The sequence below is a fragment of the Oncorhynchus nerka genome, linkage group LG22, assembly GCF_034236695.1.
Source record: "Oncorhynchus nerka isolate Pitt River linkage group LG22, Oner_Uvic_2.0, whole genome shotgun sequence".
Classification (NCBI taxonomy): Eukaryota; Metazoa; Chordata; class Actinopteri; order Salmoniformes; family Salmonidae; genus Oncorhynchus; species Oncorhynchus nerka.
Genome location: NC_088417.1, coordinates 80,119,282 through 80,140,892, shown reverse-complemented (window position 1 = coordinate 80,140,892; position 21,611 = coordinate 80,119,282). Strand labels below are relative to the sequence as shown.

At 43.8% G+C, this 21,611-nt stretch overlaps 1 protein-coding gene across 11 annotated transcripts in view; it reads left to right on the top strand.

Moving 5' to 3' along the window:
- The window catches only part of LOC115105804 (AP2-associated protein kinase 1-like), a 48,189-nt gene extending 27,051 nt beyond the window's left edge, over window positions 1–21,138 (top strand). The window contains exons 8-21 of one of the 11 annotated variants that reach the window (XM_029628205.2): window positions 1,716–1,819; window positions 2,584–2,678; window positions 6,400–6,560; window positions 7,386–7,510; window positions 8,427–8,816; window positions 9,285–9,421; window positions 9,707–9,924; window positions 10,131–10,232; window positions 12,585–12,680; window positions 15,010–15,114; window positions 15,363–15,464; window positions 16,994–17,149; window positions 17,594–17,695; window positions 19,017–21,138. In XM_029628205.2, the coding sequence (XP_029484065.2) occupies window positions 1,716–1,819; window positions 2,584–2,678; window positions 6,400–6,560; window positions 7,386–7,510; window positions 8,427–8,816; window positions 9,285–9,421; window positions 9,707–9,924; window positions 10,131–10,232; window positions 12,585–12,680; window positions 15,010–15,114; window positions 15,363–15,464; window positions 16,994–17,149; window positions 17,594–17,695; window positions 19,017–19,021 (1,898 nt within the window). In that variant the 3' untranslated portion in view covers window positions 19,022–21,138. Of the gene's footprint in view, window positions 1–1,715; window positions 1,820–2,583; window positions 2,679–6,399; window positions 6,561–7,385; window positions 7,511–8,426; window positions 8,817–9,284; window positions 9,422–9,706; window positions 9,925–10,130; window positions 10,233–12,584; window positions 12,681–12,886; window positions 15,115–15,362; window positions 15,465–16,993; window positions 17,150–17,593; window positions 17,862–18,096 lie in introns of those variants that run through there. The other 10 variants (XM_029628204.2, XM_029628203.2, XM_029628202.2 and 7 more) reach the window with 10 other exon arrangements.
- The last annotated feature ends 473 nt before the right edge of the window (window positions 21,139–21,611 follow it).

Sequence of the window (21,611 nt, the reverse complement as noted above, 5' to 3'; positions counted from 1 at the left end):
CAGGGGCCTCATGAAATGGGTTTCCATGGCCGAGCAGCCGCACACAAGCCTAAGATCACCATGCCCAATGCCGAGCGTCGGCTGGAGTGTTGTAAAGCTCGCCGCCATTAAGGCAGTGGATACGCATTCTCTGGAGTGATGAGTTATGCTCCACCATCTGGCAGTCCAACGGACTAATCTGGGTTTGGCGATGCCAGGAGAACGCTACCTGCGCCAATGCGTAGTGCCAACTGTACATTTTGGTGGAGGAGGAATAATGGTCTGGGGCTGTTTTTCATGGTTCGGGCTAGGCCCCTTAGTTCTGGTGAAGGGAAATCTTAATGCTACAGTATAAAATTAAATCAAATTGTATTAGTCACATGCGCCGAATACAACTGGTGTAGACCTTACAGTGGCCCTATCCAACAATGCAGCAATGCAGTTTAAAAAAAACGGATAAGAATAAGAAATACTAGTAAGAAGTAATTAAAGAGCAGCAGTAAAATAACAATGGCTAGACTATATACAGGGGCGTATCGGTACAGATTCAATGTGCGGGGGCACCGGTTAGTTGAGGTAATATGTAAATGTAGGAAGTGGTTTTAAAGTGACAATGCATAGATGATAACAACAGAGAGTAGCAGCGGTGTAAACGAGAGGGGGGGGGGAATGCAAATAGTCTGGGTAGCCATTTAACTATTTACCGGTCTTGTTAAGAATTCTCATTACTTGGGGGTAGAAGCTGTTTAGATGCCTCTTGGACCTAGACTTGGCGCTCCGGTACCGCTTGCTGTGCAGTGGCAGAGAGAACAGTCTCTGACTAGGGTGCCTGGATTCTTTGACAATTTTTAGGGCCTTCCTCTGACACCGCCTGGTGTAGAGGTCCTGGATGGCAGGAAGCTTGGCCCCGGTGATGTTCTGGGCCGTTCGCACTACCCTCTGTAGTGCCTTGAGATCGGAGGCCAAGCAGTTGCCATACCAGGAAGTGATGCAACCATGCTCTTGATGGTGCAGCTGTAGAGCCTTTTGAGGATCTGAGGACCCATGCCAAATCTTTTCAGTCTCCTGAGGGGGAATAGGTTTCGTCTTACCCTCTTCAAGACTGTCTTGACCTTCTAGACATTTCTGAATTATTCTAGACGATTGTGTGATTCTAACTTGGTGCAACAGTTTGGGGAAGGCCCTTTCCTGTTTCAGCATGACAATGCCCCCGTGCACAAAGCAAGGTCTATACAGAAATGTTTTGTTGAGATTGGTGTGGAAGAACTTGACTGGCCAACACAGAGCCCTGACCTCAATCCCATTGAACACCTTTGGGATGATTTGGAACGCCGACTGTGAGCCAGGCCTAATCGCTCAACATTAGTGCACGACCTCACTAATGATATTGTGGCTGAATGGAAGCAAGTACCCCCAGCAATGTTCCAACATCTAGTGGACAGCCTTAACCAGAAGAGTGGAGGCTGTTATAGCAGCAAAAGGGGACCATCTCCATATTAATGCCCATGATTTTGGAATGAGATGTTCGATGAGCAGGTGTCCACATACTTTTGTTCACTTAGTGTATATAGTATCAGTTCTGTACAACATGTTACCTCTTCATCTAACCATGCTTAATCTACCCATTGTGGGATAGTCAGTGTGTTGCTTTTGTCTCTTATGTTGTGGTTTGATTGGTGTCTCACTTTTTCTCTCTCATTTCCACCTCTCCTTCTCATTCTGTTGGTGTTTGTCAGGGTACATGCTGGAGCCCGACCCTGACAAAAGACCTGACATCTACCAGGTGTCCTACTTTGCTTTTAAACACGCTCGTCGGGACTGCCCTGTTCAGAATGTTAAGGTCAGTCTTTCTCTGCTTTGCGGAAAGTCTACACTGAGTGTACAAAACATTACACTTCCTATTATTGAGTTGCACTGCCTTTTGGCCTAAGAACAGCCTCAGTTCATTGGGGAATGGACTCTACAAGGTGTGAAACACATTCCACAGGGATGCAGGCCCATGTTGACTCCAATGTTTCCCACAGTTGTGTGAAGTTGGCTGGGTGTCCTTTGATTGGTGGACCATTCTTGAGACACAGGAAACTGTTGAGTGTGAAAAACCCAACAGTGTTGCAGTTCTTGACGCACTCAAACCGGTGCGCATGGCACCTACTACCATACCCCGCTCAAAGGCGCTTAAAACTTTTGTTTTGCCCATTCACCTTCTGAATGGCACATCTCAATTATCTCAAGGCTTAGAAATCATTCTTTAACCTGTCTCCTCCCCTTCCTATACACTGATTTTGAAGTGGATTTAACAAGTGACATAACAAGTGATTATAGCTTTCACCTGATTTCACCTGGTCAGTCTATGTCATGGAAAGAACAGGTGTCCTTAATGTTTTGTACACTCTGTGTTATGTGGGTCAGTCAATCTCTGTGGTAGGGTGTCTCTCTCTAGTGTTTCCTGTATGTTTCTCTCTCTCTCTGCTCTGGGATTGGCCTCAGGGCCAGATCTACCAATGTTCTATTCAATCCATGCCTGAATCTAATGAATGTGCTTGTCATATGGATCCATTCCCTCCCAAATAGGAATTTACAATACTTTTACCTCTAATCATATAGAACTCTCCAATTCCTGCTCAACTCCCTGAGCCAATCAAAGCCAGCGAGGCTGCTGCAGCGAAGAAGAACCAGAGCCAGACACAGAGTAAGGCCAGGTAAGTTTGTGGTGTTTGTTATACAGGGGGCTGCCTGAGTAATCTTGTAGTTGTTGTTATTATACGCAGCAGTATTGAGGCCAGTATCCATGTTTTTTTAGTTGTGTGTTCTCTGTTCTGCTTTTAACATCATTCATAAGGTAATTTCATACCATTGACATCTTGTTCCAAGATGGCGTAGCAGTCAGACGTCTTTGTCTTGTCTCGTCCCATGTGTATATATCTTTTCCTTCGCATTACTTTTAATATTTTTCCTAAACCGCAACTTCAAAATACTCTCCTGCAACCTGCCTCACCCAATGTGGTGTGGATCCTTTTTTTTCTTTCCCTAAAGTATTTCTATTTACCTCCGAACTGGAATAACTCAACTGAAGCTAGCTAGCTACCAGCTATCAATCAGCTAACCACTGCTAGCGGTCATCAGCTAACCTTTAGCTCGGAAAGCTCTTGCCAGTTTGTACAATGTGCTTCAAACCAGAGCATACCGGACCTATTTTTCTCTCTATATCCCCGGAGTCCTACCACAAACTCTGAATCTTTTCATCTGGATCATCACAGCTAGCTAACCGCAGCCCGGGTTGACTACTCCTGGCTAACGTTTCTGTCCCGGAGCTAGCACCAACTAGCCTGGGGCTAGCCCATGCTAGACCCATCCCCCGGCTCACTCCTGGGCTACAATATCCGGATCTCTTCTACTGCCGGTACGGGGCGCGGATCCCCGCCGATCCTATATGACTGGAATACCGATAATCTGCCCGAGGATTCCAACAGGCCCCTGAGGTGCGATGCCCGCTGAAGGCCCATTCTGCTAACCTGCTAGGCCTGCTAGCTACCTAGAGATACCTGGAACCCTACTAACTCCACGACTGGTCTATCGACGTCACCGCACAAAGAGGCAAAAACAGACGTCTCCCGGTCTACTAACTGCTAGCTTGCCTGCCCCGGTCTGCTAGCTTGTTTAGCCTCGGCCTACTAACTGTTATTGTGTTAGCATCGGCCTGCTAACTGTCTGAATCGCCGTGTTCCCAGTCAGCCATGTTGTCACACCTCTTACATATGCAATGACATCACCTGGTTTAAACATCTCTAGAGACTATATCTCTCTCATAATTTCTCGATGCCTAGGTTTACCTCCAATGTACTCACATCCTACAATAACTTTATCTGTACACTATGCCTTGAATCTATGCTATCGTGCCCAGAAACCTGATCCTTTTACTCTCTGTGACGAACGTACTAGATGGCCAGTTCGTATAGCATTTAGCCGTACCCTTATCCTACTTCTCGTCTGTTCCTCTGGTGATGTAGAGGTTAATCCAGGTCCTGCAGTGCCTAGCTCCACTCCCCAGGTGCTCTCATTTGTTGACTAATGTAACCGTAAAAGCCTTGGTTTCATGCATGTTAACATTAGAAGCCTACTCTCTAAGTTTGTTTTACTCACTGCTTTAGCACACTCTGCCAACCTGGATGTCTTAGTCGTGTCTGAATCCTGGCTTAGGAAAACCACCAAGAACCTTGAAATCTCCATCACTAACTATAACATTTTCAGCCAAGATAGAACCTCCAAAGGGGGTGGTGTTGCAATCTACTGCAAAGATAACCTGCAGAGTTCTGTATTACTATCCAAGTCTGTACCCAAACAAGTTGAGCTTCTACTTCTAAAAATTCACCTTTCCAGAAACAAGTCTCTCACTGTTGCCGCTTGCTATAGACCTCCCTCTGCCCCCAGCTGTGCCCTGGATACCATATGTGAATTGATTACCCCCCCATCTATCTTCTGAGCTCGTGCTACTAGATGACCTAAACTGGGACATGCTTAACACCCCGGCCATCCTACAATCCAAGCTTGATGCCCTCAATCTCACATACCAGGTACAACTCCAAATCCGTAAACACGGGCACCCTCATAGATGTTATCCTAACTAACTCGCCCTCCAAATACACCTTTGCTGTTTTCAATCAAGATCTCAGCGATCACTGCCTCATTGCCTGCATCCGTAATGGGTCTGCGACCAAACGACCACCCCTCATCACTGTCAAATGCTCCCTAAAACACTTTTGCGTGCAGGCCTTTCTAATTGACCTGGCCGGGGTATCCTGGAATGACATTGACCTCATCCCGTCAGTAGATGATGCCTGGCTATTCTTTAAAAGTGCCTTCCTCACCATCTTAAATAAGCATGCTGCATTCAAAACATTTAGAACTAGGAATAGATATAGTCCTTGGTTCACTCCAGACCTGTCTGCCCTTGACCAGCACAAAAACATCCTGTGGCGTTCTGCATTAGCATCGAATAGCCCTCGTAATATGCAACTTTTCAGGGAAGTTAGGAACAAATATACACAGGCAGTTCGGAAAGCTAAGGGTAGCTTTTTCAAACAGAAATTTGCATCCTGTAGTACTAACTCCAAAAAGTTTTTGGACACTGTAAAGTCCCAGCTGCCCACTGCTCTGAGGCTAGGAAACACTGTCACCACCGATAAATCCACTATAATGGAGAATTTCAATAAGCATTTCTCTACGGCTGGCCATGCTTTCCACCTGGCTACCCCTACCCCGGTCAACTGCCTGGCACCCTCTACAGCATCCCACCAAATCCAGATAGCTGATGTTCTGAAAGAGCTGCAAAATCTGAACCCCTACAAATCAGCCGGGCTAGACAATCTGGACCCTCTCTTTCTAAAATGATCTGCCGAAATTGTTGCAACCCCTAGTACTAGCCTGTTCAACCTCTCTTTTGTATCGTCTGAGATTCCCAAAGATTGGATAGCTGCCGCGGTCATCCCCCTCTTCAAAGGGGGTGACACTCTAGACCCAAACTGCTACAGACCTATATCTATCCTCTTCGAAAGCCAAGTTAAGAAACAGATCACCGACCATTTCGAATCCCACCGTACCTTCTCCGCTATGCAATCTGGTTTCAGAGCTGGTCATGGGTGCATCTCAGCCACGCTCAAGGTTCTAAACAACATCATAACTGCCATCGATAAGAGACATTACTGTGCAGCCGTATTCATCGACCTGGCCAAAGGTTTCGACTCTGTCAGTCACCACATTATTATTCACAGACTTGACAGCCTTGCTGCTGGTGATTCTCCGGTACACCTCAAACGCAGACGACACCATTCTGTATACTTCTGGCCTCTCTTTGGACACTGTGTTAACTAACCTCCAGACGAGCTTCAATGCCATACAACTCTCCCTCCATGGCCTCCAACTGCTCTTAAATGCAAGTAAAACTAAATGCATGCTATTCAACCGATCACTGCCCGCACCTGCTCGCCCTTCCAGCAGCACTACTCTGGACGGCTCTGACTTAGAATACGTGGACAACTACAAATACCTAGGTTTCTGGTTAGACTGTAAACTCTCCTTCCAGACTCACATTAAGCATCTCCAATCCAAAATTAAATCTAGAATTTGCTTCCTACATCGCAACAAAGCATCCTTCACTCATGCTGCCAAACCCTCGTAAAACTGACCATCCTACCGATCCTCGACTTTGGGGATGTCATCTATAAAATAGCCTCCAACACTCTACTCAACAAACTGGATGCAGTCTATCACAGTGCCATCCGTTTTGTCACCAAAGCCCCATACGCTACCCACCATTGCGACCTGTACGCTCTCGTTGGTTGGCCCTCTCTTCATACTCGTCGTCAAACCCACTGGCTACAGGTTATCTACAAGTCTCACCAACTCTCACCTTTTTCCCCCCAGACTGACAGACCCCATCCCCACCACTGAGACCTCCATCACGCCCCGACAGAGGCCCAAAGCGGGCCATGCCCAGCCCAGCGCTGGAATCCTACCCATCCAGCCGGCTGCCCTCACCCCTCGCAAAAGGGCCAACCTACCTGCCGGGGGGGCCCTTCCTCTTGGTATGTACCCACCCTCACTCTGCCTATTTACTGCAACTACTATGCTTGAAAATATGGAGAGTGGTACTCAGTAATGTGTTGTATTAGATTTGTCCCAAACATAACACTTTGTACTCCTGAACTTATTTAGGCTTGCCTTAACAAAGAGGTTGAATACTTACTGACTCAAGACATTTCAGCTTTTCATTTTTTTATTAATACAAATAAATAAATAATGTATTTCCACTGACATTATTGTGTATGTCAGTGAAAAAATATTTGTAAATTAATACATTTTAAACTCAGGCTGTAACACAATAGCATTTGGAAAAAATCTAAGTGTGTGAATACTTTCTGAAGGCACTGTAGTTACTCAAGAGATAAACAGAAGTGACTGAGGTAGATTCTCTACCCTAATGGCAATAGCTAAGTTGGAGAAAATGGAAGTAAATTAAGATGGCGGACAGTGGGCACTAGCCATGATAAATAAATGTATGCCTAAGTGGGCATGTACCCAAATAAGCTAGCTAGTTAACATCGAGCTGGACCTGCACTGACCTAAAACAGTTGTTTTCCCTCTTTTCTCGGTAACTCAAAGAAATGCCTCTTTGGGTGCAAACTGTTCAGAACATACCAGCCAAATTTGGTTGAATTATTACAAAAATTCGATCTTAGTTATATTTAGTCAAACATTATATGGCTCTCTTTAGAAACAAATGACTGGTATGCTTAGAATGTCTCTCAACAGTTTCATCTAATGAGGTCTTGCCAGTGATGTATATAGCATGCAATATATTTTCTTAGTTTCATGGCTTGTATAGTAACCATATTCTGTATTCCTTGCAGGAGTGAACTTAAACCTTGCCCAGCAAGCGGCAGCCCTCCAATCACAGAAGGCACAGAAGGCACTTCAGCCAGCGACCGGCCAATCACATAACCCTCCCAGTGAGGCAACACCCCAGCAGAAGCAGGTAAACTCAGGCAGCCAGCTAACACCCAAACCCACAGCCATTACTACCCTGCATCCCACTCCTGGCTTCTCTGAAGCTAAGCAGGGTTGTGTCTGGTCGATCCTTGGATGGGAGACCAGGGGCTGTTTGTATCATGCGTCTCAGAATAGGAGTGCTGATCTAGGTTTCTGCTGCAAAAAGAACTGCCATCACCAGGTGGGGGTGGATGACGTATCTTCTGAGCATCTGGAAGCGTTTAATGAATCTAATCAATTACAGTACAAAACCCTGCAAGTTTTTAAAAAAGCATTTAAGTGGGTTAATATAATTATGGTTATTAGCAACAACAACAAAAAAATTCTAAAGAAAATGTTCCTCTTTACCCTCTAACGGGTCTGGTAAAATTTATTTCAAAGAAATATAGCTAATTTATTTCATAGGATTTTGTTGCTTAGTGACAAAGCCACTTATGCCAGCTGTAAAGTGCCATCTGTGTGACAAGCTGCTGCCTCAGGGTTGGGTTATTGTTCAGCCAACCTTTGTATAGACTGTCATCATGGAACAAGCTTAGATAAGTAGGTCATTGAAGTGCAGGAAACTCTTGACCAAACAGAGAAGAAATGTGCATTAGGGAGGAAATTGGATGGAAAAAAACATTACCACACAATTGCACCCCATGATATTTTCCTGGGATTACATTTTTTACAGTCTCCTCCTATTGCAACAATTGGTCCTTAGTTTTTAGGTAGGTAAGACAGTTTTACGGTATACCGGTATATAATTCTGTGTGAAAAGGTGAAGTGTTATGCAGGTGAACCCATGATAACAGCCACATGCGTTCTTAGTGGCACACTGTGTTGTCTGTGTGTGAAGCAGCTTTGTTTTCGTTGTCTCGGTTTTTTGACACTGTGTGCTGTCCTACGTCTTTATGTGGTAGCCAGGACAGTTGCAGCAGCAGCCTATCGAAGCAGTGGGAGGAGTCCCATCTGTGCAGACCATGGCGGAGGCCCCGAGCACCCCTCAACAGGCCTTGCCTCCCCCGATGGCCAGTATTTCCCCTCAGAAGGCCCAGGCTCCGTCCAGCCCAGCCCCACCCAAAGCCCCAGCACGTCGTAAGCAGGCCAGCCAGACCCAGCAGCAACCATCTGCTCAGCCTACTCCAGCCCATCCTTCAGCTGCACAGCAGCCTACAGCTCGGCAGCAACCAGTTCCTCAACAACCAGTTGCCCAGCAACCAGTAGCTCAGACAGAAGCGGCCCAGCATCCACCTGTCAAGACCCAGTCCACTCCTGCCGAGACCAGTCACAACACAGCTGAGACTGAGACGGTAACATACCTGCAGCCTGCACCGCTTCTGCTCCCTGAGCTGTCAGACACACTCAAAGCCTGCTTGAAAATGACATCAGGCCATCCATTGTTCCACCCAGCCATCTATCGTCATGCCAATGCCATCAGCCTTCATCATTTTGCTGTCTTTCAGTTTTGCTCGTTAGTGTTGTTCTCTCAGTAACTTGAAAAAAACTGCAACATTGTGAATGTTTGAATGACCCTCATTTCTGTGTGATAGCCTTTTTTTCCCCTGTCTGTTTTTCACTTCATTTTACTTTGTTTCCCTCATTTTCTTTAGTGTTGTATGTATTTGTATTTGCCATTGAAAGTGAATCATTAGTGAGTGTTATTGTGGATTTGTCGTCCTGTTGAATTCTTCTCCCTTCAGTTAGACTGTGAGATCTGTATCGTTTATATTATATTTTTTCTTATATTTCCTCTCTATTTCTCTGTCCCTCTGTCCAAGACTCCGCACCACTCTCCAAAGACAGCAGAGCTTACCCCGAGTAACGTTACCCAGAATGCAGTCGGTGGGCTACCTGGAAGTGACTTCAGCCTACTACTGCAAGAGGCCACAGCAGAGGATGACCTCAACCAGTTAATGTAAGATATGCATGACATCATCACCAGAAATATCATCCTTAGTTAAATATGCCTAGTTTTCAATGTGTAATAAAAAGCATGAGCTGGCGCACACCCACTGAAAATTGTTTTGTGTAGAGGTGCGGACTAACAACGAATAAACTGTAAACTATAAAAATAAATAGAGTCGCACACTCTATATATCAACTCCTAGTATTGAATTGGGTAAACCACCAACGTTTTGGCATCACTGCTTCAGTGTGTAACAACAAGTTGACCTCTTCCGGCATTTGTGTGTTTTTCCAGATCTGTCGGTACATCTCCACCCAATTCCTCCCGGTCCCTTCAGCAGAGTGTGTGTGAACCAGCACAAGACGGCAACTTTGCTGCCTTTGCCCATTCCCCTGGCCCTGCCACGGGTTCCCCCACGCAGCCCGTCTGGAACCCTTTTGGTGATGATGACTTCTCCAATCTCAGTGCAGAGCAACTGATTAACAAAGACCTGGTTGATGAACAGGCTGATGGTGAGGCTGTTTGTGTGTGTGGACGTGTGTGTGTGTGTGTGTGTGTGTGTGTTGCACACACAACGGAATACCGTGTGTTTTCAGATAGGTGAAGAGATAGGTGCTAAAAATACACCCGTAGACCTCATTTCTAACATATCCCCTGCTGTAATCGTATTTCCAATCAGATAAAGCTGTATCATTCACTTTGACCTTATCGCTATTAGACGTGGCTGCAGAAGCAGAGGTGGAGACGGCCCCCACAGAGGAACTGATACCTGGCCTGCTGGAGGTCTCCTCCCCTGGGGAAACAACCCCCCAACCTGCTGGTGAGACCCTTCTCATCTCCATCACTCATAGTGTTTCAGTCCTCTCTGGCTCAGTCAGTAGAGACTGTTGCTTGCAACGCCAAGGGTTGTGGGTTCAATTCCCACTGGGGCCACCAATACCTAAAATGTATGCATGCACGACTAAGTCACTTTGGATTGAAGTGTCTGCAAAATGGCATATATTAATATTATATTAATCTTCCTACAGTATACAGTGCATTCGGAAAGTATTCAGACCCCTCAACCTTTTCCACATTTTGTTATGTTACAGCCTAAAAATTTATTAAAGTCAATGGCTTGATAGTTTTTGCAGACCTCACAGCCGTCATACCACTCAGGAAGGAGACGCGTTCTGTCTCCTAGAGATGAATGTACTTTGGTGCGAAAAGTGCAAATCAATCCCAGAACAACACCATAGGACCGTGTGAAGATGCTGGAGGAAACAGGTACGAAAGTATCTATATCCACAGTAAAACGAGTCCTATATCGACATAACTTGAAAGCCCACTCAGCAAGGAAGAAGCCACTGCTCCAAAACCGCCATATAAAAGCCAGACTACGGTTTGCGTCTGCACACGGGGACAAAGATCATACTTTTTGGAGAAATGTCCTCTGGTCTGATGAAACAAAAATGTAACTGTTTCGCCATTATGACCATCGTTATGTTTGGAGGAAAAGGGGGGAGGGGGCTTGCAAGCCGAAGAACAAATCCCAATCTTGAAGCACGGGGGTGGCAACATCATGGTGTGGGGGTGATTTGCCGCAGGAGGGACTGGTGCACTTCACAAAATAGATGGCATCATGAGGCAGGAAAATTATATGGATATATTGAAGCAACATCTCAAGACATCAGTCAGGAAGTTAAAGCTTGGTCGCAAATGGGTCTTCCAAATGGACAATGACCCCAAGCATACTTCCAAAGTTGTGGCAAAATGACTTAAGGACAACAAAGTCAAGGTATTGGAGTGGCCATCACAAAGCCCTGACCTCAATCCTATAGAAAATATGTGGGCAGAACTGAAAAAGCGTGTTCGAGTAAGGAGGCCTACAAACCTGCCTCAGTTACACCAGCTCTGTCAGGAGGAATGGGCCAAAATTCACCCACCTTATTGTGGGAAGCTTGTGGAAGGCTACCCGAAAGTTTGACCCAAGTTAAACAATTTAAACGCAATGCTACCAAATACTAATTGAGTGTATGTAAACTTCTGACCCACTGGGAATGTGATGAAAGAAATATAAGCCCAAATAAATCATTCTCGCTACTATTATTCTGACACTTCACATTCTTAAAATAAAGTGGTGATCCTAACTGACCTAAGACAGGGAATTTTTACTAGGATTAAATGTCAGGAGTTGTGAAAAACTGAGTTTAACTGTATTTGGCTAAGTTGTATGTAAACTTCTGACTGTAGGTTCACACACTTTTTTATTTCCTCATCGACTATTGGCATTCCAGGTGTGTGCCTTTCCAAATCATGTCCAATCAATTGAATTGTCCCCAGGTAAACTCCAATGAAGTTGTAGAAACATCTCAAGGATGATCAATAGAAACAGGATGCCCCTGAGATTAATTTTAGAGTCTCATAGCAAAGGCTCTGAATACTTATTGATGTAAATAAGCTATTTCTGTTTTTTTTTACTGTATATACAATAAAAAAAATGTTATGTGGGCTATTATGTGTAGTTTAATGAGGGGGAAAAAATGAATCAATTTTAGAGTAAGACTGTCATGTAACAAAAAGTCAAAGTGTCTGAATACTTTCCGAATACGCTGTATCTCTCAGATATTCCCATAGCTCCTCTTCCTTTGTTCTTCCTTTAGCAATCAGATCCTCCATTTTCCATTACAATCATCTCCAGTGACATACCCATAGAAATCCTATAATTCACTATTCTATATGTCGTACTATGGACTTAGGAAGGGAACTCTGTTACTCCTCCACTCTCCAACCAAGGTGCAGGAACTGAGGAACTGAGGAGCTACTGAAATGAAGAGAAAGTTCAGCAACTCTTGGAGGACAGGAGAAGTTCATAAAAGTGCATATTTTTTCCTGCTGAGTGAATTGTCCTCTGTGACCTCATCAGTAGCAATCTGAACTCTAAGCTCAGCAGAAATCCCTTTCTGAAAGCTTTCATTAACTCTGCGAGCTCAAAATCCTTAGCTAGCTAGCCATTTAATGGGATGTCTTCACTGAATAACTGGCCAAGAAAACACTGTGTCTTTGCCTTGAACTATCCATGCCCAATCATCTCTACTTATCAGACGCAGATGGACAACATGCCATGCTTTGTGTATCTCTGCAGTGTTCATTAGTCTACGTCTGTTTTGTTGTCTTTTCTCTGCTGCACCAGTAGAGCAATCTGAAGACATCCTTGGACTGGATACAGGAGAGTCTTTGTTGACTGTTATGGTCCCTTTCAGCACCCTAGCACTCTCAGACACTCCAGGTAAGGTTGTGTCCCTTTTTATTTCTAAAAGTACACTTCAAATCACTTACCCCACATAGAGCATCAACACGACATACTGAGATGCTGCATTCGTAAATCCACTCTGGAAATCTACTCCGAGGTCAGAGCACTCAGGTTTGAGAGTGCCAGAGTGCAGAATAACTGATGCATTTACGAAAACATGTCATGCCTGTTGTTTTTGACAGGTGCCAGTAAACATCAGGCTGAAAAACAAACGCACCCTTGGAATCCACACACAATTACTGTTCCTTAGTGGTCATGGCAACGTTTGGCTGTTTTAGTAAGTGGTTGTCAAAAACCATTCCAAGCCTAATCTTCTTTTAATTAAGTCAAAATGCAGTACTTCATGTTGTAATGTGTGGGATATTGCTCTAAGAAAGCCAAAGTACTGGTAATCATGTTGCTAGCAGTGATGTACAGTGCTCTCTTTCCCAAGTTAAAGGGGCTAGAGTGGACTTGTGCTGTGCCTTGGTCCATGACTTAACTGTAAGTACAGAGTGGAGAGGCAGGAAGAGAGCAGATGTGTGCATGTGTTGTGTTGGGAGATGACCTGGTGTGTAGAGTGGTCTTTAGGGGGAACCCCAGATAGTGGATGTAGCTACTAGACAGCTCTCTCTGTGTAACTGTGTTATGCATCTGGTGTGAAAATAACGTTTCGGGTTTGGTGGCTGTGTGAACAAATGTCTCGATGTATGCAAGATATTCTAATCGCTTGTTAACTGGCTTGTTGGAATGTGATGGGAAGTTGACCTTGTTGGTTTTTTATAACTTTTCTTCAAAGAGAACGGTTCCACTGCAAACAGTTTCTCTGCTTGAGGTGAACCTTTCATTCATCTGTAGGGCGCTATTCTTTTTATTTAGCTATATTCTAATGTGTCTCTCTCAGATTCTTTGTCTTAATGTCATTCTTCAGCCATTCTGTTATTATCTTTGTCTTATTCATCTGTAATTCATGAATTTATCCCAAACCTCTTTCATTTCCCAATTTTCTCATTCCCTCCATCTCTGTTTTGTTTAAGCTACTGGTACGTAAAAAAAAAAAATCTATGGTTTTAGTTGCATTTCTTATATTATTGATTACAAAACCCTTGAAAGCTAAGGTCAATAGCTTCATTAAACAATTGAATACCGTTCCAGTTCCTTCAGGCTCCTATTGATGAAAATAATATCAATGGTGATAATGTAAATACCATGGCAGGTTATCTCCATGGGGGCTGTCAATCACTTCTGACTGGAAAGCTGCACTTGATAAACAAACATTACATCTCAGCCGTATCAGGTTATTTGGAACTAGGATACACTATTGGCCAGTAAATATAAATTAATCAGCAATGTTTAATGTTTGCTCCCCATGAACTAGGAAACGGGCCTTAACGACATGAGTGGGTTGAGTGGTTATAGTTGTAGTACAACAGCTTATCTGTATAGGCCTATATGTAAGCGATAAATAAGGACGTTCTGTACATTCTCTGAAAGTAATAGATGACACAGGCTTGGAGGACGTGCAGCTGAGTCCATCCACGGAGTGCATATTAGTTCCAAAAAATGTACATTAGCTTATCTATATAGGCCTATATTTATGAAAATGTATAGGATATTGTGGTCTCTGTCCTTGCATCACGTTATGTGCTGGAGGCTCGGCTGTACCATCATTTCCCCGCATTGAACACCCATCCTCACACATTCCCTATTGCCTAGTTCCCTTGCCCTCAGTCCTATTTATTATTTGTCCTTCACCTTCTCTCTCTTCCTTTCTTCACCCCTTATCTCCATCCTCACACATTCCCTATTGCCTAGTTCCCTTGCCCTCAGTCCTATTTATTATTTGTCCTTCACCTTCTCTCTCTTCCTTTCTTCACCCCTTATCTCCATCCTCACACATTCCCTATTGCCTAGTTCCCTTGCCCTCAGTCCTATTTATTATTTGTCCTTCACCTTCTCTCTCTTCCTTTCTTCACCCCTTATCTCCATCCTCTCACATTCCCTATTGCCTAGTTCCCTTGCCCTCAGTCCTATTTATTATTTGTCCTTCACCTTCTCTCTCTTCCTTTCTTCACCCCTTATCTCCATCCTCTCACATTCCCTATTGCCTAGTTCCCTTGCCCTCAGTCCTATTTATTATTTGTCCTTCACCTTCTCTCTCTTCCTTTCTTCACCCCTTATCTCCATCCTCACAAATTCCTTAATTGCTTGACCATGTCAAATGCAGTATTTGCTAGCTAGACTGTTGCTGCCACTCACTTTTTCTTACTGTTCTCTCCCTTTCCATTTACTCTTCCTCGCTCTTCATTTCTCTCTGGGCATTTAGAGAAGCTTATTGAGGGACTGAAGTCCCCAGATACACACCACCTGCTCCCTGACCTCCTGTCCATGGCTGATCCCTTTGGCAGAACGGTGGTGGAGGCTGTTAATGGTATGGTAAAATACTTTCACTCCTGGAGATTTCATTGCTGTACACACTTTGTTACATTTGTTTTTCCCAATGTAAATGTTTTACCGTGGAATGCTCCATCGCAATATCCTCTGTCTGCCCTCAGTGCACCCTTTCTTCCTCTCTCCCTCTCTCTGCTTCCATTTCCCGTTCTCTTCCTCCCCATCTCCCTCTCTCTGCTTCCCCCTCTCCTCGTCTTTGTCTCTTCCTCCCTCTCTCTACATGTACAGTAGTGGGTCCAGCAGAGAACTCTCTTTTGAGTCTGGACTCTCTGATCCCTGGTCTGGAGGCTCCTGTGTCCCAGTCTGAGACAGATTCTACACTGCTTCATGGTTAGTTTCTGTCTCACAGGCAATGCGACACACAATCTAGATGGTTCCAAAATTGAATGCCACAGTGGAAGAAGATAATTTAGATCTGACGAAACCAAAATGTTTTGGTTTCTGTTATTACTGATAATACCACCTGCCTCGACACTGGTCTTTGATCATTGTATAAGGTTTTCAGAGGACGGAGTGGAGCCAGCCCATTGAGTACAATGAGACTGTCTGACTGATATTTTGAGTGTCTGTCTACCCAGCTAACAGTTCTAGGGAGATTGAATGTAATGTTACCCGTAATGTTCCCCTAATGTGTGTCCAGTTTTCCATTAGGGGAACATTCTATCTATGTTAGCAAAAACCTTCTGTCAACCTTTTTAACGTATTTTGGTGTGAAAGTTAGGAGAACATTCCCTTAATGTCTAGAATGTGGTTACAATGTTCTCAGAATATTCCACAACGTTCTAGATGCGTTTTATGGAACGTTGCAAGAACATTTGTGTCCAGTTTTCTCAGGTTTAGGAGAATATTCCATCAACATCACATCAAACATACACAGAACGTGGTTGCCATGTTTTCAGAATATACAATATTCATGTTCTAAACACGTTTCATGAGAACGTTGCAAGAACATTCCTGTGTATCAGTTGTCAGGACGTTGCCTGATGGTCCCAAAGAAACATTCTCCCCCCCAAAATGTTTTTGTTACACATCACGCCTTGTTACTGTTGCCAAGCCCATTGAGGCCCATTGCGTGCAGATCAACCTCCACTTAGGCTACTGCTAGTAGATTGTGCACTGTGCTCAACAATGCCTGCGAAAGTGGTTTCAAATGGCTAATAATCAAAACCACAAAGCAATGTAAAACAATAAGACATGATCACTGAAAGTAACTAATCAAACGTTCAAGTAGATCTACCGAATAATAACAGTTTGGAATTGATAAAAGGAAGTTGAAGCGAAGTCATTTTTTTATGCTGGACTTCATATTAGTGTTTGTGAAACACCAAAAGAATACCTCATGTTGGAAGTACTGAAAAAGCTGATGCAGATAGTTACCTCATTTTTTTATGGTTTCAAAGGAAACCTCCCCATACCCCGACTTACGGTTGGATACTTTGATGTTTAGTGCCTCTATGACCATACATGATATACTATAGCATGACATTGAGAGCTATTAGAAACACACATTCTTTTTCATCCCTTTTCCTTGGCGCTTACAATCTAGCTATTATTTACCTTTATTTAACTAGGCAAGTCAGTTAAGAACAAATTCTTATTTTCAATGACGGCCAAGGAACAGTGGGTTAACTGCCTGTTCAGGGGCAGAACGACCGATTTGTACCTTGTCAGCTCGGGGATATGAACTTGCAACCTTTCGGGTTATTAGTCCAACGCTCTAACCACTAGGCTTCCCTGCCGCCCCATTATATTATACATGATACAGTAATATATTTTGGCCATATCCTGAGATATCCTGAACTAAACATTCCAGTCTAACCCTTGCCCCCCCTCCCACTCCTCTGCCCTCCCTCCCACAGATCCCCTGCTTGGGGAGGACTCTCTGCTGGGTTGTTCTCTCATCTCTCCCCCTTCTAGAGCCTCCTCTCTCTCCTCTGCTGCCGCTTCTGCTGGCTTTAGGTCTGTTCTGGAAGAGTTTGACCTGGCATCTGGGGGTTCCACCCAGTTTCTGTCAGGTAAGGCTCTGTTTCCAAAATCACACGTCCATAACAAGCCCAAACTGGACCACTTAGTCCCACAATTGGAGAGGCAGAAGTGCTGCCACTTATACTTGATGTGTACCGTAGGAACAAATGGTTTGGTTCTCCCTGTTAGGAAGCTAGCTGTTCTCCCTGTTAGGAAGCTAGCTGTTCTCCCTGTTAGGAAGCTAGCTCTTCTCCCTGTGAAGAGAGACAACTACACTAGCAGGCTACTGACTTGCAGTCTAACTCTAACCCTCTGTAGTTGTGTGGCACACTGCTCTGTAACTCGCCTTATCTGCTTCCTCCTCTATCTCTCTCCCTTTCTGACATTTCTTATTCTTCCTTTATACTCTTGGTTGTGCTGCTTGCTTTACTCAATGCTTCTCCCAAACACCTTTTAACCTCCCCTTCCTCCTTTCTCGGCTCCATCTTCTGCAGACTCTTCTGATCTCCTGATCCCAGGCTTTGAGCCTCCACCCAGTGCAGAGACAGCCAACGAGGATGAGTTTGACCCCATCCCTGTCATGGCCTCCTCCCAAGGTAAGCCCAGTGGGCTTCCAGCCTTCAGACCAGAGGCAGGGACAGGCAGGGAGTCTCTGTCCTGTCCCACTAAGATTGCCATTAATACCTCAACCAGGGTCAGAGGAACTCTGGGATTTGATTCCGGTCAATGTCCTCAGTAGTGTATTAAACCCTGTTCCCTCTTCCCCTTGTAGATTCATCTGAGTAGCCATCCTCGCATCCTTTGTGTAGTTATTCCGTAACATTTTTAGATTGTATCTGGAGAGAAATTCCTCTTCCTGTCTTTCTCTATCTTCTGTAACCTTATCTTCTCTCCCTCTTTTTCCTGGCACCTGTTCTTTCTTACTTACCTCCCTTGCTTTTCCCCCCTGTCCCCCTGCTTCGCCTTGGCCCACCTCCCTCCTCCTCTGTCCGGACAGTTTCAGGAGGCCACTCTCGAAGTAACAGTGGCAGCTCTGAGTCCAGCCTTCCCAGCCTGGCCCGCTCCCTGCTCATGGTGGACCAGCTCATCGACCTGTAGAGGCCGGTGGGGAGCCGGGACACTAAAGAGAGGGGGAGTGGGGGGATGGAGAGACGAGGTAGAAGTATTGATGCTGGAGAGGAAAATAGACCCCACCATTAGTCGTTACACCCCTATACCATTCATCACCAACGCTTGTTCCATGGGAACTCCTGCTGTCATTCCGAACGCACTGGGCGATAGAGTTCTAGATCCATAATCATTGTCCTGTCTGTGTTTGTCCCATCATGCCTCTGATATTGATTCCCGTCATGTCCACCACTTTTCTTCTTCCCCCCTCTGCCCTCTCATTTCATGCTCTCACAGCATTTAGGCCTATGTTCTGTTGCCTTCTGCGGTCATCATGGCAAACAAGTTCATGGCACACTGCTTCTAGCTTTTGCGTTCATGGCACCCTAACAATATAACTTTTGCTTTCACGACACACTAACTTTTTCTAGCTTTTGTATTTGTCACTCTAACTTGATCCAAGAGTTCTTCTTTCTGTAGACCAGGGTCAAATGTTTCACCATGTTTCAATCCTATCTCTCTGGTCAGTCTTGTCCTGTAAGCAACCAGATAATTCCACTCTTGTTGTTAGTAGATGTTGTTATGGTGGACAAGTAGATGTTTTGTCTCCTGCCTTTCTCCAGGGTTATATTTATATTTCACTTGGATTATTATTTGCGCACATTCGGTAACAACAATATCACAACATTGATTTCTTCTAAACATCTTGAGTTGTACTGTAGAACGTTGAAAAAAATGGTTGTCTGTCTGCCAATTTAGTTTCCCACACTTCAGTGGCTGAGTTCTCAGGGATTGTGTTTTAACCCTTAGCGTGAGGTATCATAGCCGGCGTGATGGGATAGATGTCAATATCAAAAAGGACTGATTACTCCACCAGCTGGTCCAGAGATTGAGCCTCCCTGTGGACGCATCCTCCCAGCTGCCATTAGCAGAGCACTGTAAGAGCCACCAGGCATGTTACCTGTCTATGGTCAAAATGAGCTAGGAAGTTATTCAAAAAAGTTCTAAGTTAGCACCAACATATCTTAAGACTTTTTAAAGCCTACATTAACATAAATATGGAGCTAACGATCCCAAAGGAAGAAGCTAAGATTTAAAAACACCAGCTTGGCTCTGGACTCAGCTGCACATTGACAACATTGATGCTTTTCTAAAGCATTTGCTTGTTTTCCTCTCGTTGACCTCTCCTTAGCCTGACTATACAGACCGTCGGTCAATATCATCCCTTTCATTTCAGCCTGTTTGTGCCCACGCAATCCTTTCATTCTATTCAAACATGCATTCCCACAGAAAGTCCATTCCTACTTGTACATAGATCCTATATTCCAGTAATTTATCAGCCCTACATAGTGTAAATGTATGTATATCTGCAATACCCACAGACTCTGATCCAGTGATCATACGTGTGGTTCCTCTCGTGTATAAAGTTAACGTTACAAAACATGTATGTCCTCTGTTACTCATCGGTCATCATAGTTTACATTGTGAAAAAAATATATAGAAAAGTTTATTTCATATATAGCTAATAATAAATGTGAATATGAATAGAGTGTTAGAGAATGAATGTATGAAATTAATATCATTATAAATAAAGATTAATATATTTAAATAGAATTCTTAAGATGACTATTATAGACGAATACTTTGTTTTTCCTGTGCAGCTGTGTTTTTTCCACCATATTTCTCCCCAGATTCCTAATGTGACATTATCATAACATACAGTTGTGACAATCTTAGCTTTGATCTGTTGTTGAGGGTTGGGTAGGATTTCTCCTTCAAGTAGTGTCTATTAACTTTCCTTGACCTAAGGAGGGTTTTATTGCAAACAAAGTAGTTTGTTGTACATTGGGACCGCAACCCAGGGAGCTTTACCATGTCTTATACTGTACCATACTTAATCACGCTGTACAAAAGGCAGAGAACTACAGTCGTTGCTGAAATAGTGCTCTACAAAGCCATGCTTTCTCCACGCAGATTTTATATGATCAAAAAGATGCATGACCGTGTTCTTGAATGTTCTGTTCTGTTGTGTTGGTAGACAGTGTTATCATCGGTGTGTGAATGTGTGAACATACAGTAATGGAACTCCTAGCCAGTCTGACTCGTTGGATGTGATGCGGTTGTGTTGTTGTCTAACCTCGCTGCAATAAGTGACATCTACAGTGATGTTTGTGTTGACTTCGTCACATTTGAAAAGCACAGGCCCTCTTAAATAAATAGCGCTGAGTCCACTCTGTTGCCCATAGAGGAAGCCACTGTTTTTGAGAGCACATCAGTGTCTCTCTGAGTGGACCACTAGACTCAGTGATCTGACTGAATTAGAGGAAAGGAATATATTGGTTATCAGACAGAGAGGGGCAAGCACTACACAGGACTCAACACTATGACCACATACACGTCAGATCCTATGAAGATAGGAATGCTCACTATACATTTCAAGGAATTACAGATAATTGCTCTACTGCAGTTTTCCAAACAATGCATGCCAAGCAACAGCACTTATTGGCAATATTCTAAAATTCAATGCTGTGTCACATCTATCTCAAGCTGAAGTTCACATCTTATCCCCTCCACTACTGTACAGTCTAGTCATCTGCAGATACTCATGAGGCTATTGACCTATGCAATCTTTGCTTCTTCCTGTAGACACCACTGTGCTGTTTGTTCTTGGTAAAGGTCTTGCCCTCCAGGTAGTTCAACTTGTGTTGTTGTGAAAAAGAGATCCTTCATGTTGCCCAGTTGTTTTTGCCAAAAGTGGAAAAAGCTGTTTCTGATGACCATTGTTCTCCTGAATGTTCTGGATCTCTGTCCGTCTATATGACACCTAATCCTGTGTAAGCGCAGTCATTTCTTTGTGCACCTTCTATTTTTGTGAGATAACTAAAGAATTACAAAGAAAGGGATGTTGAATAAACATATACATGTGAATGTACTTTTGTTTTGACTATTGATTGAGTGACTGAAGGGAGTTGATTGCTGAGAATTTGACCCTGTCATGGTAGTCATGTGGTTAACGTGATTTATTGGCAGACAGATTGATTCAGATGGAGAGGGGCGACACATTTAGCTAGCTGTTATCTTTTAGACACTCACTTCTACTAATGGGGATCCTTAATAAATACAAATAAATACAAATACTCAAGTACAATCAATTAAATCATGTACTGTGAATTAATCACAACTTATTAGCATCTTATTTACATATGCGCAGAGGTTTAATTACATTTGGGGGATGACATTGAGTAGATTTCATACTCATTATGCAAAATGATGTTGAAAAAAAGTGTTTTCCAAACGTTGAAGTTAGGTTAATTTTAGGTTCTGAATGAAAAATGAAATGACGTAATTTACAGAGGGTGAAAATATGTATTTTTTGGTCATTCATTCTATGGCCAGATTTCAGCT